Genomic DNA, 17309 nt, shown 5'->3' with positions numbered 1-17309 from the left:
AATCACTAAGTATTTAGGAAATACTTAATATTTTACTAAATGAAATAAGAGGAAAAACTGCATAAAGTGAACTGTCATATCCATTTTTGTCTCCTTTTAGACAAGTGGAAGGTCTAAAACAGAGAATTGCAGGAAAATCTATCCCAACTGAGAAGTTTGCAGTAAGGAAAGCGCGGCGCTATGCATGTTCTCAACCAGTGAAGCTGATATTACCTGCCTTGGTACTTGCTTTCTTTTTGTCCTTTTTGAATGGGGAAAAATGACTATGATTTCTTACATAGTGAAAGAATATTATCGTTGGGTACTATGTGTCAGATAGTTGCATTTTTATTTATTTTTTCTTTTTAAAGAATTATTGGCATTCATGCAAATGGAATGGCCTTGGGATTTTTGTAAAATGGAGTTAGGGGCTGAGTAATGCTATCAACTAGCAGTACAAAACCAAGGCCAGATTTATGTGAAAATTCTATGTGAAAATTCAAACACATAGAGCATAATTTGTTGTTAGTACATGGGGCTGAAAGTCATCTTCAGATCTACATTGGTTTCTATCATGTGTAGGTACATGCTATTTACTGTGACAGGTTCTCAGTCAGTATCCCACAGGCTCGTTAGGAAATTGACAACAACTTCAGTTCTTTCTATATCATCATCTGTTCTTCTGGTGAAAATGAAAAGCCTTTTTTTTTGTGTTGAATCTGAGTAAAAGGTATAGAAATTGATACTATACAAATTCTGTTCTAATTTCATATGCTTTTCACTTCAGAAGGCATTAGTAGTGCACAACCTGTTTGTATGTACACCGTAATGATACTTCATATACACTTATGCTGAGATTTTGGAATATGGGTAATATAGCAACTACTGGAAGTGGAAAAAAACACATTTGAGAAGGAATTTCTTACGTTAAAGCTTATAGAAAGAGAAGTCCAAAGAAAGTTCATCCAACAGTTTAAAATTTAGTGGTTCATGTATATGATTTTGTTTACTCATTTATGTTTAAAGACCTAAGTAATAAGGTTGTCCTGGGCTTCTACAGCACAGTGCTATTCAGGTGTGAATATGTATTTTTGGTCTTGCTGTCAAATCTAGTATCTTTAAATATATGAGTTTTTCCACCGTGGGTTAAGTAAGAGAAAACACAGGGTATTACTATAATAAATGCAAATTAGACAGGACTAAAGAATTGAAATGAGTCCAGTGTAATGTAGTTAGTTGATAGTGTCAATAACACTTTCTTTTAGACTTCAATAGAACCATTTTTTTCTCTCTCTGAAACAACGAATAGCTACAGCAGAAACATTTCAGTGGTGTATTTGTTTCAGAATGACATCATTTCATATTTCATAGGTGCAATTACAATGCAAAATGATAAACAAAATTATACTATAGTGTTTGTGATGATTGAGTGGAGATATTAGCAAAGATTTTTCTTGTTTAGAATTAAATCTGCGTAAGTATTCTCATTCTCTTTGAATTTTATCACATAGTACATTAAGTAATACATTAAACAACTGCTTTGCTTACTATTGCACTAAAACATCTGGGAAGCTTTTTCTAGGATTTATCTTGATTTTTTTTTTAAATAAGATTTGGAGGAATATATTAGAAGCAGTTGGATGTATATGCTGGAAACATTTTTTATCTGGGAAGTTTTATCTACTTTACTGCTGTTCCACCTGGAATATAGAAGCCAATTAATTATAACATCTCTCTATATAAACACACGTATGTATGTGTGCGTGCACACACATATATACATTTATAATATATATTCCATCCTTTGTGAAAACCTTTTTTTCAGAATGGCCATTAAAACACACATTACTCAACATTCATCACACAATCTCCACAAACTTTGCTTATGTCAACAAAAATAATTCCCTACACCAAACTCAACATCATCACAACACTGACAAAGATGGACAATTTACACACCTTTACCCCTTACTCCTTCACCACATTACAAGAACACAAATTCACTGCAGTTATTACTCTCTCTAACAGCGTCCAGTCTGTATCTCCAATTCCTTGAGCCCCACATTAGGTGCCAAAAAGGACTGTGGTGGTTTCACATAGATGGGCAGCTAAACTAGACCACACCACTTCCTCTCCTCAGAAAGTTAGGGAGAGAAAATATGATGAAAAAAGTAAAGCATGCAGGTTGAGATAAGGACAGGGAGGTTGCTCACCAATTACCATCATGGGCAAAACAGACTTAGCGTAAGGAAGATTAATGTAATTTATCGCCTATTGCTAACAGACTAGAGCAGTGAAACTAAAAAAAAGCCTAAAAACACGTGACCAATGTTAATTTGCCTCTCCTATGCACAGGTATTCTACTGCAACTCTAATTAAATGACTTTAAAGACAAATGTGATTGTCTTTGTAAACTGCCATGTAACTGACTAAGTGTCCAGTACACATTGTGGGGTGGTTATTTGAAGTAACATGGATACTTTTGTTCTTGGGCTTCTTAACAGTGAGTGTTAAACTTTGAAACCCTTAATATTGTTTAAAACAAGTTTTTGTAGGCGGTATTTTTATTTACTCAAACTATTGAATAACAGCCTTCAAAGGGATACTGTTCAGTTAAATATTTATGCAATTCTATGGGTGTCTTTGCTTTTTTGTCAGGAAATGATGTATGTCTGGAATGGCTTTGCAATTGTGGGCAAAAGAGTGGACCTTACTGAAAATTTATTGGTAACAATTGAAAAAGAAGAAACTGCTCTGCAAAATGAAACTAGTAAGTAGTTGATCAAGATGGAAATAACAAGCTAGTAAGAAATGTTGACATTTTGCTTTGCTTCTGTCTTAGAAATGTTCTGTTGCTGACTTAGGCAATGTGCTGTTAAATCTGGTATGAAAATTTTGGAGCTGCTTAAACTTTAGTGCTGATTCCTTGGTATGCCCTTTATCAAACTTGATTAATGCTAGGGGCTAGATTATACAAAACTCAAGAATTTGAGACTATTGCTTACATAACTTAACTGAATCTTATTAAGACATTACTGTCTCAGAGAATGTCCTTAGACCATAACCCACTAATTTTATAAATGCCTGAAAAATGCTTTTGCTGAACCAGTTTATGCCATACTTCAGCTGTACTACAGAGGACACATACTGAGCAGAATATGAGTAAGTATGAAAGAGAAGACAAAGTATTATGCATGATGCTGGTTTTTTTTTTTTTTTAACGTCTGCCAAAATCTAATGTCTGGCAGCTCTAAAATACAATGTATTTTTAATTAGTAAGCTTTGACCATGGATTTAGATCTTGAAGTATAAGAAGCATAGATATTCAAGGTAATATGGAGTGTATCAGTCCATAACTTCATACTGGAACTTAATTTTCTTGAGGAATAAGAAAGTTGTGCTGGATAAGTACATGGCATTATTTACTGTTCCTTAAATCAGGCTTTATCAGGTTGCTCCTGTTATCTATTATGTGAGCTTCTCAGCATATTTCTCCTTTGAATTCTTCTAAAACGAATAATTATTAGCTTGTTAGTAATGGCAATTCACAAGAGCAGTTTCTATTGAACCCAGATTTTAGTCATACTTATCAATAATTTAGAAAGTTAGTTTACCCACATTATGAAAACATGTAATGAGTTTTGGAAACACTAAATATAGTATTAATTTCACCTGTTTACATTGATAAGAGCAATATTCATGACTGAGTATCAAAACTCATTCAGTTTGTTATTACCAAATAAAAATGTCCATTAAACATTTTTGCTGAAGTATAGCTTTCCCCAAAGCATAGTATTCCAGTATAAAAATTTTTTATTCCAGCCAAAGCAGTTGGAAATTGAATTTTGAACTGCAGAATTACAAATATTCCCCTGAGCTCTGTGCTGCAGGCCTGGTACAGTGTGAGGTGTTTTGTGCAAGGCAGGAAATAGAAGCAATGAAATGTGCTTGCTAGTAAAGAAAATGAGAAGTAAGCACACAACAAAACTGATAGTAATAGTAATCTTAAATGTTACAATTTTATTTTATTCCAAAGATATACAGGAAAAGAGAAGCATCTTTTAAGTAAATGACAAAATGGTGTGAAATATGCTACCATTGTCTCATAGCTAAATATGTAGTTTTCAGATAAAGCGAACATGACAACTGGATTGCAGTGGTAGGAGAGGTGCTCTGTTTTTTCTTTTTGTTGTTGCCACATTAAAACCAAGAGGTAGCAAAATGCAAGACACCAAATAAATTATGCTGCCATGGATGCAAAGAATGCTGACAGAAGCTGTAGGGAATCTGGAGATCTTTTATCCAGACGTTATTGTTATGACTATCTAATCAGTTAGAACAGTGAAGTAAATTTACTGTCCTAGGCAGAGATGCTCAAGATATCAACATAAAAGGAGTAGAATAAAGCAATTGCAAGAGCACTGAAATAGAAATAGGTAGATGATTGGAGAAGGTATAGAAGATATTTATTACTAAGGGAACAGGTAAATTCCTTTCAAAAGAGAAAGTAGCTGAAAAACACTTCAGGATCTACACATCCACAAAGGCAGAGGAGAAACTGAATGGTCTGTTCAGTTGTGGTCTCTTTGTTGCTTTAAAATTCTTGAAATCACTGGTGTGACTTATTTGTAAACAACTGGATGGTAGAGAATCACGGGTGACAATCCTTTTTATGAATATACCTCAAGTGAATAGGTCATTCGGGATGAGGTTGCTTTCTGTCAGTGAGATACATTCCTGCATGGCAAAATGAGCTTATTTACACTATCCAGACAAACAAACCAAGAAGTCCAAAGGAATCAGATTGTGTATTCGGAGCTGCTTTTCCGAGTTGCTGAGATATGTCTCTATAGCATTTAGGTGATGGTTTAATTTATTATAGAAAGCGTACGTTTTTATGTAGATAAAAATGAGTGTCTGTATTATAGTATTATGAGAATCTGAATTTCATTCTGCTTGGACTAAATGGTAGTATTTTGGCCTTAGATTGTGGTATGAAATATTTAATCAGCACTTGGAAATCTGTAGTTAACAGTGGCTAGAATAAGTAACTTATTAGTGCTTCAAAATAGTATTCCTTTTTAAAAACATTATGTTTTTCTTATGGAAACATGTAGATTACAGATACAATGTAATTCTGATACAAAGTTGTTTTTTATGCTTTTTTTGTAATAACTACAATGAAATACAGTTTTGTTCTGTACTTTCTATCTGTGAGCCTGGTTAACTTTTAAAGATGCAGAGTCAAACAAAATAAAGGCACCAGAATTGCTGCTGAATGTACACCCAAAGGCAAAATGAGGCAAGGATACAGTATTTTTTTAAAAGACAATTGTCAGTACTAGATAGCTTTAGAGGACTACTAAGGTGTCATCACAAAAAAAAAAAAAAAAAAAAAAAAGTAGGCTAATTATACACAGAGGTCATGTAGGGATTGAGACTTCTCAGAGAGAGCTGTTGATGCTACATTTGGTTCATGTAAACAGGCACAGCAAGGAATCTGTCAGGGACTGAAAATGGTTGTAGAGAATACTGAAAATATTGATGACAGAAGGAGCAGGATGAAACACTTTAGGAATAATCTTTTCCTCAGGATTTCTGTGTATTGTATTTTTCCACAGTTGTGTCATTTCCAAAATATAAAAAAGATTTTTAATGTTAAGAAAAAAATATTCCTATGATTATCTTGTGTGTTTCATCAACATGATATTATTTCCTGTGGTACAGGGTACTGCAGGAATATGTGTTTTACACATTTATTGCCAAGGATCTCTGTTTTAAGTTGGCCTGTTCATTTACTGTCATTGTTACAGTAATTTAGCTCACTGTCTTTTCTTCCTCTGGGACATGCCAGGGAGATACTATCAGTTCTTTCTTTTATTGACATCAATGCTTATCCCCAGTAATTTTGGGGAATGAGACTTTTAGGAGATAAACACATAAATCTAGTACCTTATCTAGTAAAATGGGCTAGAGGAATGCAAAATACTCATCCCTTCTGATTCTACCTGTCACTAAAAGCACAGTCTGTTAGTTGTTATCTGTAGAGAATTTCTGGGTTTAAACACAGACAGAAATATGCCTGAAAGTAGTGGGAAAGCACTTCATGGAGTCCTAAGATGCTCTTGTCTTGCATCTTTCAGAACTGTTTATGTAGGATTTTTTGGCAGACTATTAAGAAAAAAAAAAGTGACCATAGAGATCTGGTAATTAGTTGTAAACAACATGATCTGAAGGGAGGTTGTTTTGCTTCCTGAATTGTTAATGTATGTGCAGCCATCTGTCTATCCATATGTGTTTTCTTTCCTTTCTTTTTCTTCCCTACACCTAGCAAAGGATATAAACCGATGCTACAAAAAAGGACCACATTGGTTAAGGCTACATTTCTTAATTACTTTATAGAAGCCTTTTCATCACATATTTTCAGTCCTATTGAACATAAAACTTTCTTGAATTTTCCAAGTGAACATTCATAATTGTTAGAGATGATGCAAATACTAACAAAGATGGTTTCTTGAATTTCTGTTGTAGTATTATGTTTCCTAAGAGATATGTAGGAATGAATTGTCGGGTATTCTTGGGCTTTTCATATTACCGGTGCTGCTGGAGTTCTGCCAGTACTTTGGAACAGTGGAAGCTTTTGAGATGTAAAGGAGGTTTCAGTCTCAATCCAGGTTTTCTTTTCTGTTTTAGATGATAAATGTATAGAAGTCTTTAAATTGTGCCAGATTATGCCCACTTTGTACTGACTTCCTGATTTAGAATACTGGGGAACAACTAGATGTTTAGATTTCTTCTTTTCCTCAGTCTCTATCCTTAAAGAGAAAGATACAGAAGCTATGAACATATCCTCTCTAGTAAGCAATGTTTAAAACTGTGCCTGTGGATTATGTGTTGAGATACAGAACTCTGAGAAGCAAACCTCAGAGTCTGAGTATATATGTTCACTACTGAAAAATGTTACCTTTTCATGATGATGTCTTCAAATTGTTTGATGTATTTTGCTTTTGCCTTTAGACCGCAATGAATACTATATGGATGACATGTGCATGTTGCAGCTACTGAAGGGTCTCTGCCTTAAACACTTGGGAAGACTCATGCAAGCTGAACTGTGTTTCAATCAAGTAATTCAAAGGTAAGAATAATAGAAATAGACTTTTCGCTTTTATTTTGTAGGTTTGAGTGAAACTTATGATATTCTTGCAGAAGCCTTCACATTAGAATTTTAAATAATTAAACTTTAACATCCTGCTAGGGAGCTGGAATTAAAATAGTTCTGAAAATAGTTGCACAAAACTTTACCATTGTTTTTCTATAGTAATTTGACATTATATAGCTTTTATATAAATAGGATGTGTTTTAGACCACATAAGTAAGACTGATGGGTAATGCATTTATATATATACATTTGTAATTAGTATTTTTATATTTGCAGAACTATCAATAGAAGTGAAGGTAATTCATGTGGATTTATTGTTTGTTTCAGTATTTAGTGCTTCCTGAGTTAACACCACATTTAGATTAGAAATTATTGAAGTTGTTGCTATTTTCAGTTGAAAATTTTAGTTTCTTGTGTTATGGATTTATTAAACATTTTAGGTGTCAGGTCAATTTCTACTATAATATTTTTTTTCTGTAACTTTGAGTCATATATTGATTGTGAACTTGGAATTTTTAAAGTAGTTAGGCTGAAAAAGTGTTATTTTACAATGTTCATACAATTTTTCTAACCAATAATGATCTAAAAAAAATATTTTCTTTCAAAGGAATATGTTATCTATGATTCTAGTACCTGTTGCAGCTTTCCTGCCAGCAGGCCTTGTCTTGCCATTTCTAAGATTCCAGGAGAGTTTGGTCAAACACTTTGCAAGTTAGAGTATAGGTGCTTTTGATAGTTACATGTTTTCTGAAAATCTCTCTCCAAAGGCAGTTGACACTGTGGAAACTTCTAGGGTTGAGACACTTCAAAAACCATCAGAAAACAGTTCTTTTAAAAGATGTTTTGGATGGGGAGGAGGAGTTTTCTGGTAAATTAAAGATCTGAGTTTCAGTTAGCTTCAGTCTCTACATTTGTTGGGCTACTACAGCACATTAAGACTGTTTGTCATATAAGCAGTCTCCCTGCTTTAAAGACATGCTTTCTATGCATCAAAACTTGCCTTGGTGGATGAAATACCTCTAGAAGTGTTGTTCTCAAAATGTTGACACTTTTTCATTGCAAACTTTTTTGTTCTGAAGAATTGTTTGATATTATTTTATCTAGATAAGAATTGAAGAGTTGATTGTAAAGGACATAGGAAAGGCCAAGGTACTCAATGCCTTATTCACATTATTCTGTGAATCTTCCTCTTCCTCTTGGTGGAGAAAGGTCAGGTTAGGAAACATTAAACAAGCCGGACACGCATGTGACCATCTCAGCTGAATATACCCAATGGGATCTACTGGTACATATTCATGAGTGATGAGGGAATTGGCCAATGTTCGAAGAATCACAGAATGGTTGAGGTTAGAAGGGACCTACAAACATAATCTAGTCCAGCCCTCCTGCTCAAGCAGGGTAAATGTTATTCAAAGATATATATTATTTATGGCAACTGGGGGAGGTTCCTGAGGACCATAAGAAAGCAAAGGTCACCCCTATATTCAAGACGGCAAAGGAGGAAGCTTGGGGTAACTACAGACCAGTCAGTTTCACATCAGGCCCTGGAAAGCTGGAGAAGAAAATTCTGGAAACCATTTCAAATGCATGAAGGTGATCAGGAGTGGTCAGCAAAGGTTTATGAATCATGCTTAACCATCCTTATAGTCTTCTACAGTGCGATTACTGGCTCAGTAGATGAAGGGAAAGTAGTGCATGGTTATCTCCAGTTTAGAAAGGCTTTCAACACAGTCTACCGTAATAGCATCGTAGAGAAGCTGTTGAAGTCTGGATTAGACAAGGGAGCAGCAAGGTGGATTGAAAACTGGCTGAACTGCAATGAGAGGTGGATTGAAAAAAGGCTGCAAACAGCAGCATGAAGTCAGCTGGAGATGAGTCACCATTAGAATATTGCAGGGTTCAACACTGGAACCAGCACTGTTTAACATATTCCTTAAGGACCTGGATGATGGGACAGAGTGCACCCTCCGCAAATACGTAGATGATACAAAAGTATGCTGCCATTTTGAGCAACCTGGATAGGTGTACTGGGTCTGACTGGGATGTAGTTTCCTTTTCCAACAGCAGCCTATGTAGTGCTGTGCTTTGTGCTTACAGCTAGAACAGTGTTGATGCCGCACCAATGTTTTTATTGTTACTTAGCAGTGCTCCACAACATTAAGACTGGCTCTCCATTGCTGGCCCTACCAAAAGGCATTAGGCTGGAGGTGTTGGGAGGACATCACTGGGACAGCTGACCTAAAATGACCAAAGGGATGTTCCATAGTGTATGGCATCATGCCTAGCAATAAAAGCAGAGAAAACAGAAGGTGGGGCTCTTGTTGTGAAAACATTTGTGGCCTGAGCAACCACTACATTTACTGTTTCATTTACGGTTTCCCAAGGGACGGCAGAACAGTGCTAGCTGATGGAAATTAGAAAATAATTGTTTTCTCCCTTTGCTTTTGCCCTGCCTTTTTTTTTTTCCCTTCCTTCCATTAAACTGCTCCTTATCTCAACCCATAAGCCTTTTTTTCATCATATTTTCTCCCCGTTCTTTTGTGGAGGTGGAGTGAGAAAGCGATATAGCCAACTTGGCTGTCTACCAATGTGAAAACACAATGACAGGCTAGACAAATGGGCTGACAGCAACCTCATGAAGTTCAGCAAAGGGAAGTGACAAGCTCTGCCCCTGGTGAGGAATAACTCTATGACGGAGCTCAGGCTGGGGGCAGCATGACTGGAAAGCAGATTGTCAGAAAAAGCCCTATGGATCCTGCACATCATGGTCAACCCCAAGTTGACAGTGAGCCAGCAATGTGCCTTATCAATGGGCTGAATTAGGAGGAGTGTCATCAGCAGGTGATCCTTCCTTCCTGCTTAGTGCTGGTGAGGCCACATCTAGATTACTGAGTCCAGTTCAGGGCTTCCCAGTACAAGAGAGACATGATCATACCAGAGCAAGTCCAGCAAAGGACTACAAACACAGTTAAGAGATGGGAGCATCTGTCATATGAGAAGAGGCTGAAAGAGCTGAGACTGTTCAACCTGGAGAAGAGAAGGTGGAGAGCAGGGGCTTGGAAGGGTCATCTATATGAATCACATAATCATAGAATATCCTGAATTGGAAAGGACCTGTAAGGATCATTGAGTCCAATTCCTGCCTCCCCCCAGGACCACCCAAAAATCAGACCATGTGTCTAAGAGCATTGTCCAAACAGTTCTTGAACTCAGGCAGCTTGGTGCTGAGTCCACTGCCCTGGGGAGCCGGTGTACTAGGTCTGGCTGGGATGTTAACTTTCCCTGCCCACACAGTGCTGTGCTCTGCACTTGTAGCTGGAACAGCAGTGTTATCACACCAGTGTTGTGTCCACTGCTGAGCAGTGCTGGCTCAGCATCAGGACTCTCTTTAACCCTCCTAGGGGGTGGGCAAAAAGCGAGAAGAGAAACATCACCAGGGCAGCTGACTTAAACCAACCAAAGGGATATTGCGTACCATGTGGTGTTACACTCAGCAATAAAAGATGGAAACAGGAAGAAGAGGGGAGGGGTGGGCTCTCGTTGTGAAAACGTCGGTCCTCCTCCCGAACACTGGCTACGTGCGTTGAGGCCCTGCTTCAAGGACGTGGTCAAGCATCGCTCAGTTGTGGGAAGTAGAGAGTAATTTCTTTCCTCTGCACTTCCACATAGCCTTTATTATTTTTGTTTGTTTGTTTTTTATTTCCCTTTTTTCCCTTTCCCCCTCCCTTTTCCCCTTTCCCCCTTTTTTTCCTTTAATCAAATTGTTTAAATAATACTCTTTCCTTAATAATTATTTTTTTCCCTTTGATTAAATTAAACCTTATCTCAACCCATGAGTTGTTCTTTACTTTACTTTTTCCCCTCCTCATCTAAGGAGGGGGAGTGAGAGAGCAGTTGTGGAGTTTAGCTGCATAGCACAGTAAAACTACCACAGCCTGTCCCAGTGCCCAAGCACCCTCTGGGTGCAGACCCTTTCCCTAACCCCCAGCCTGACCCTCCCCTGTCCCAGCTCCATGCCGTCCCTCGGGTCCTGTCACTGTCCCCAGAGAGCAGAGCTCAGCGCCTGCCCCTCCGCTCCCCTCGTGAGGGAGCTGCAGGCCGCCATGAGGCCTCCCCTCAGCCTGCTCTGCTCGGCGCTGAGCAAACCAAGGGACCTCAGCTAGGCCTCATGCATCTTGCCCAGTAGACCATAAATTAATTAATTATCAATACCTGAAGCGAATGTGTTTTTATTTATTTATTTTATTTGTTTAAAAAAAAGAAAAAGGAACCAAACTTTTCCCAGTGGTACAGTGGCAGGAAGAGGTGTAATAGGTGTGAGCTGAAACACAGGAAATACTGTTTAAACATAAGAAGAATCTTCCTTTATTGTGAAGTTGGTCAATCACTGACCCAACTTGATTAGACAGTGGAGATATTTAGAACCTTACTGGACACAGTCCTGAGCAGGTTTCTGTTGTTGACCCTGCTTTGAGGACAGTATTGGACTAGATGATCTCCAGAGATGCCTTCCAGTCACCATGATTCTAAGTATTTCTAATATTGAAGAAAAACTGAATTTCTGTATTTCTTTGCCTGATTCTGTTCAGGCAAGCTTAGGAATGAAGATCTCAATTTTGTTTGCAGGGACAAAGCATTTGTATTACACTGCAAGACTTAACAATGTTTTTAATCTTGTGTCAGCTTTTTGTTCCTTTTTTTTTGAACTGTAAGTTACATAATAGGGCTCCTGTCCTGAGAATATGTTCATGGTAGCTTGGGTAACACAACACAGTACAAATAATAACTGGGAATGAATAAATCTTTGCTTGCATAACATCACATTGGTAGTATTTTATGCCCATGGCTTACAGGTTTAATTGATCTGCACAGTGTCAACTGGTAAAGAAGTTCCAGAGTGTTTTCTGTGATCATGTGCTTCTACAGGTAGCGATTGCATTTAAAAGTTAAATGTTCACTTGAGAAAATGTTGTAATTAACCTTTCTTTATTTTTATGATTTCCTAGTGAGAAACAAATAAAATATGATAGCTATTTGGTGCCATTCACCATGTACGAACTGGGTCTTCTGTACAAACAACAGGGTGAGAGAGAAAAAGCAGTAAGATACATAGAAACTGCAAAGTAAGTGGATTTTTTTGTTGTTGTTGTTGTTTCAACAATTAAGAATAACTGAGTAAGTTTAGCAATGAGGACTTTTTTTTTTTTTTTCCCTGCCAGCCCCTTGCCAAAATAAAATTAATTATAAATCTTTATTCTTGAGTTAAAAAAAAAAAAAGTTCAGTTTTACAGTCTATGGTACTACTTCAGGCATGGAGGAATAGACAATATCAAACAACAGAGACTATGAAAGGAAAATATTTTGTTTTATATTAGTGTTTGGAAATGCTGAGGCTCTTTGTATGACAGGAAAAGGCTGGGCTCCTTTGCAAGCATGGGATGGAGCTGGAGAATACAGAGAACGGATTAATAGCACCTGTGTGTCAGAGAGCAGCTGTGGGGCTTATATATGCTGCAATAAAAGTGTTGATGAGAATAGGTTAAAAGCTATTATAGTTCTGACCACCTCCCATTTTCCTTTTACATCCTGTTGCAGAAGAGTGGTAGAGAGCAAATTTTACTGTACTGCAGCATGTACATTGTAGTAGGAGATGTAATTTGACCCTTGTATGTATACAGAAATATACCAATCATGCAATAGAGAAATATACCAATCATGCAGTAATGTTCTAAATATAGATTAGAAAGAACAGCCTCCTAAAATGCTTTTTAGAAACATAATAGCTTTTTGCTTTTTTTGTTTGTTTGTTTGTCTCACATGCCTTAGTTTCTTTGTTGTTTTATTACACCAGCTGAGTTCTGTTCTGAAGTTGAGATTATATTTGGAGCTAACATTCTTTTCAATAGTTTTTTAGTTTGTCTTTTCACAGCAAACTTCTGAAAGGATTGTTGAAGGATCAAAATAAGTGAAAGAGACATTAAGACATGGTTGTAGTTTAGCAGGATATGTAATTGTTATTACTGGTATAGATCTCTGCTCTGTTGATGGAGAAGACTTTAAATGCCATCAGAACACTTTTAATTCATCTCTGTATCAACTTCTCTTTTCTGTAGAATGAGTAAAGACTGTTAACTCTGGTACTTCAGTGAATGTATGAAATAGAAATAGTCCAGGTCAAAAATGTTTTTCTTAGAGCTTTCTAGCTGATAAAGTAACTTTATTGTTTGCAGAAACAACTACAAAGAATACTCCATGGAGTCCAGGTTGCACTTCAGGATTCATGCAGCACTTGACAGCTTGAAAGTGTCGCCTGCTTCAACACCTTGAATGAGGAGGGATGCTTTTCATGCACACAATGCATACAATAGTCTACACAATGTTTTTGCAATCTTTTTTAAATCTTTGAAAAGAAACAATGATTATTTTCTGTCATCTCTGATTTGATGTATGTCATTCCTTTTGACTGTTCTTTTTCTGTATGGCTCATATACTATATCTACTTGATACTTTAAATAATACCTTATATTTTGTTTGATAAAAATAATTTAATATTTGACTTGATGGGGGATATTTAAAAAACAGTTGATGGTGCAATAAAGTTTAATTCAAACACTTTATTTTTTATATGAAAACAGATGCTGGCTATGCAGTGGAACTTGTGATAATTTCAGCCTTTTGTGAAGGTTTGATTTTCTGCAGTACACTTGAGACCTTTTTGCCTCTGGAACAAAAATGCAATGGCAGTGGATAACCTTCATCCATATTTGACATACCATATTCTGAAATTTGTGTTCCAGAGGAAAAAAAAAAATCATCATCTTTGACTTAATTTCATTTTGGGAACAAAATGAATTTGTCTGAAGTGCAATATTTTTATTGTATCTTTCAAGGTAATGTTAAGCAGGGCTACAGGTGTAAAATCTCTGCAGCTCTATTTCACTTGAAATAAGAGGTCACAGGGGACATGTCTCAGTCACAGAGAAGCAGGGCTACTAGGGACATTACAAGGTCATCTATTCTACATGTATGTTACTGCCCTAAGGCAGAATCAAGCCTTATGCTATTCCTCACAGGTACTTGTTTAAATTGTTTAATAACCAAAAAGCAAACAGACTAAAACAACCAAAAACCAAACCAAAACAAAAGCGTCCATTGAGAGGGGTTTTGTAACTTACACAAGCAGTGTTTCCCAGTGCTTTTATTATTTCTACTTGGATTTTTTTTTCTGGTACTACCCCAAATAATTCTTGGCACAACTGAAACCTACTTCCTATCTTCCCTGTCATGGATGTGGGGAATAGCTTGTTCTTTTCCTTTTTTGAAGCAGTCTTTTAATTTGAAGACTGTTAGTCATGTTAGTCATCTTGGTTCTTGGTGTCCAACCAAAACAAATTAAAACTTGCAGAATTTAACTATTTTCCTGATCTATAGGAGTAACTGATATTGATGCAAATTGTGTATCAAAACTGAATCCACTTTTAAACTTAAAAAATGTGTTAAAATATACTAAATGAGTTTAAAAAATGTGCATATTCGAACCATAGCTTTCTACCAAAAAGTATGTAGGAAGATACATATATTTATACATTTCTATATGTTCTGTTTTCCCATTAATATGTGGACAGCACTATCAGATTTAGTTTCCCAATTCATTATTAATACTTCTACAGGTTTTGCTAGTGATTTATTCATAACTAAGAATATGTTTGATATACCGAACACTTGAGAAGGTTTCCAGAGGTAGTTGATGCCCCATGCCTCTCAGTGTTCAAGAGGCATTTGGACAGTGCCCTTAAAAGTACGCTTTAACTTTTGGTTAGCCCTGAAGAGGTCAGGCCATTGGACTTGATGGTCTTTGTGTACATCCCTTCCAACCAAACTGGTTCGGTTCTATTCTGTTCTGTTCTGTTCAGTCACAAGTGTTTTGCAAAACCTGCTGATCTCCATACTTTAATAAATCTGTTATATTTGCTTCCCATGGTAAATTCATAGTAATTACACTCCTGTATGTGGTTCTCTGTCCTCAGCTGCCACCCCAGAGAAAATGGAACAAAAGAAATAGGTGTAAAGCCTATCTTCAGTAAATGAGTAACAGTAAAATTTCTAATCAATCAGTCAATCTAATGTAAATGCTATAGATGACTAAGAACACAGCCTTCTTTTATGTCTTTTATGACTTTATAAATGAGTGATTTAGTTGCATATAAGTGCAGGTAAAGTAAGAGTTATATTTTTTTTCAAAAAAAAAAAAACATCACCGAAGACTAACATATGCCACCACCTGACTTTTCTGACTCCTAGCCCTTTTATGCATACCTGATCATAAATGACAGGCAGCAAAAATAAATTTCTGTATGTTATATTTTCGGACAATGTTTTATTGGCCTATTTGTATATTTATGTGTTCATTTTAGGATTATTTGTGATTCAGTCTGATTATTGGATTACAAAAATCAAATGGGACCACTTCATTTTCTTCTGAAAGGTGGTGAAAACAGTAGCTGGTGGAACTTCTATAGTTTGTGTTTCATATAATAATTCACTCCACTAAAGGATTAGATCAGGGACTACTGACTCAGGATGGAGCATGAAATAGTCTCTGATATCTTGTCATTGTGTAGTGTCTTATATTTATTATTTTATGGGTCATTCAGAATAGCAATCAAAATTAGCAAAAAATAAAAAATGAGCTTTCTTAGAAACTAATTTTTTGAAAGTCTAGTAAAAAATGTAGCACTGTACTTTTTTCACTGCTAATAGTACTGACTACAAAGGTAAAAAAGAATTTTGTTTTCATCAGCTCAACCTTCCAAAGTCAATATCACACCCTGTGTATGTTAGTTTTCTTTGTCTCTTTCAGGATTTGCCTTTTTGCACTCATGCAGAGAACAGGCATATACACAAAAACCTGCAATATACTCTGTAGTGCTTTGATGCCCTGAGGTCCCCAGCCTAAGTTCTATTTACACTCTATGTCCCTTTCTTTGCTGCTATTCCAAACTTGTTTGTTAGAATCTTGAGCAATCAGATTTTCGTAGCTTTTTTCTGGGTATTTTTTTAAAAGCTAATGGTAGGAATATAAATGTGTGAGACTGACTTGTAACCTTTCATATAAGGTAGGTCTCAATAGATCTGTAAGAGATGCTTTGTCTTCCAAACACTGTGCATAGCTATGGTCTGCTCCTACTTCGTGCATCATTGATGCAATAATATTTAGTACATTGTGTCTGAGTTAGGGTAAGTGATTTGTGGATAAGAGTTTCAATGGAAAGTCTTACGTTATTATTTTTTTGATATCTGCTGCATACTGTACCAGGCCTTAAATACAACTATGATTTAGTTTTACTGTGCTTCAGAATCTTCACCTCACTTGCTCATGTTGTGTGGTAGTTTTGCATAATGTGGTGAAACCTTGAAACTGAACAAGGTTGAGCATTTACGTGAGACACTGTAACATCTATTGATAATAGTAGGAATTATATTCAAGAACAAAGCTAAGGCCTTAGTTTAAGCAACCAGGTCTGAACTTGCATAGTAATGTTATGACAAAGGTCATTCTGGACTTACTGGTGATAGACGGGTATATATTTTTTAAGGTGAGGAATAATAAAGCAGCTTGGCTATAAGACAAAGCTTCTCTTCAGTTAAGAATTGCCTACTTGGAAAATACTACAAAAATAACCTTGTCTGTGCATATCAGTCAAATGCTTAATCTATTGGGGAAAGATTATTATGTTATGATCTTTAAATACTAGTTCACCACTTTAACAAAAAATAAAAGAAAATACACATTAAAAGAAAGCTGATTAAAGGTTGTGTTTCATATCTGTTCTAAAAGGTTGTGTTTCATATCTGTTCTAAAATACATATGTAGCAGCTGTATTGAGCAAGAAAAATTTACAATAATTGGATCCTGCTATGTTTCCAAAATACCTTGACAACTAATGTATTAAAGAAGCCATTTCTTCTAACAAGTCCAGCTTAACTTTGCAATTATTTTATTACTAATCTTTGTGTTTAATGTCCTTTGTTTCTGTATGTTCTTATATTGCATAGTTCAACAAAGAATGTTTATATTTGCACTGGTGGTGCAGTTTATTTCCTTCTAAACTGTTGAGATTTGCACATGTTCATGTTTGTTACTTCAGTAAGGACAAGGTTAGAATAACGG

The 17309-nt window shown here is 36.1% G+C and overlaps 1 protein-coding gene across 2 annotated transcripts in view; it reads left to right on the top strand.

Moving 5' to 3' along the window:
- TTC39B (tetratricopeptide repeat domain 39B) overlaps nt 1-16939 on the top strand; it is a 78195-nt gene extending 61256 nt beyond the window's left edge. For both annotated transcript variants that reach the window (XM_038170572.2, XM_038170575.2), the window contains exons 15-19: nt 101-221; nt 2638-2749; nt 6997-7114; nt 12145-12261; nt 13369-16939. In XM_038170572.2, the coding sequence (XP_038026500.2) occupies nt 101-221; nt 2638-2749; nt 6997-7114; nt 12145-12261; nt 13369-13465 (565 nt within the window). In that variant the 3' untranslated portion in view covers nt 13466-16939. The remainder of the gene's footprint in view (nt 1-100; nt 222-2637; nt 2750-6996; nt 7115-12144; nt 12262-13368) is intronic.
- The last annotated feature ends 370 nt before the right edge of the window (nt 16940-17309 follow it).

Source organism: Anas platyrhynchos, chromosome Z, assembly GCF_047663525.1.
Source record: "Anas platyrhynchos isolate ZD024472 breed Pekin duck chromosome Z, IASCAAS_PekinDuck_T2T, whole genome shotgun sequence".
NCBI classification, from domain to species: domain Eukaryota; kingdom Metazoa; phylum Chordata; class Aves; order Anseriformes; family Anatidae; genus Anas; species Anas platyrhynchos.
The sequence above is the reverse complement of the archived record's forward strand: the minus strand, read 5'-3'. Positions and strand labels throughout refer to the sequence as shown.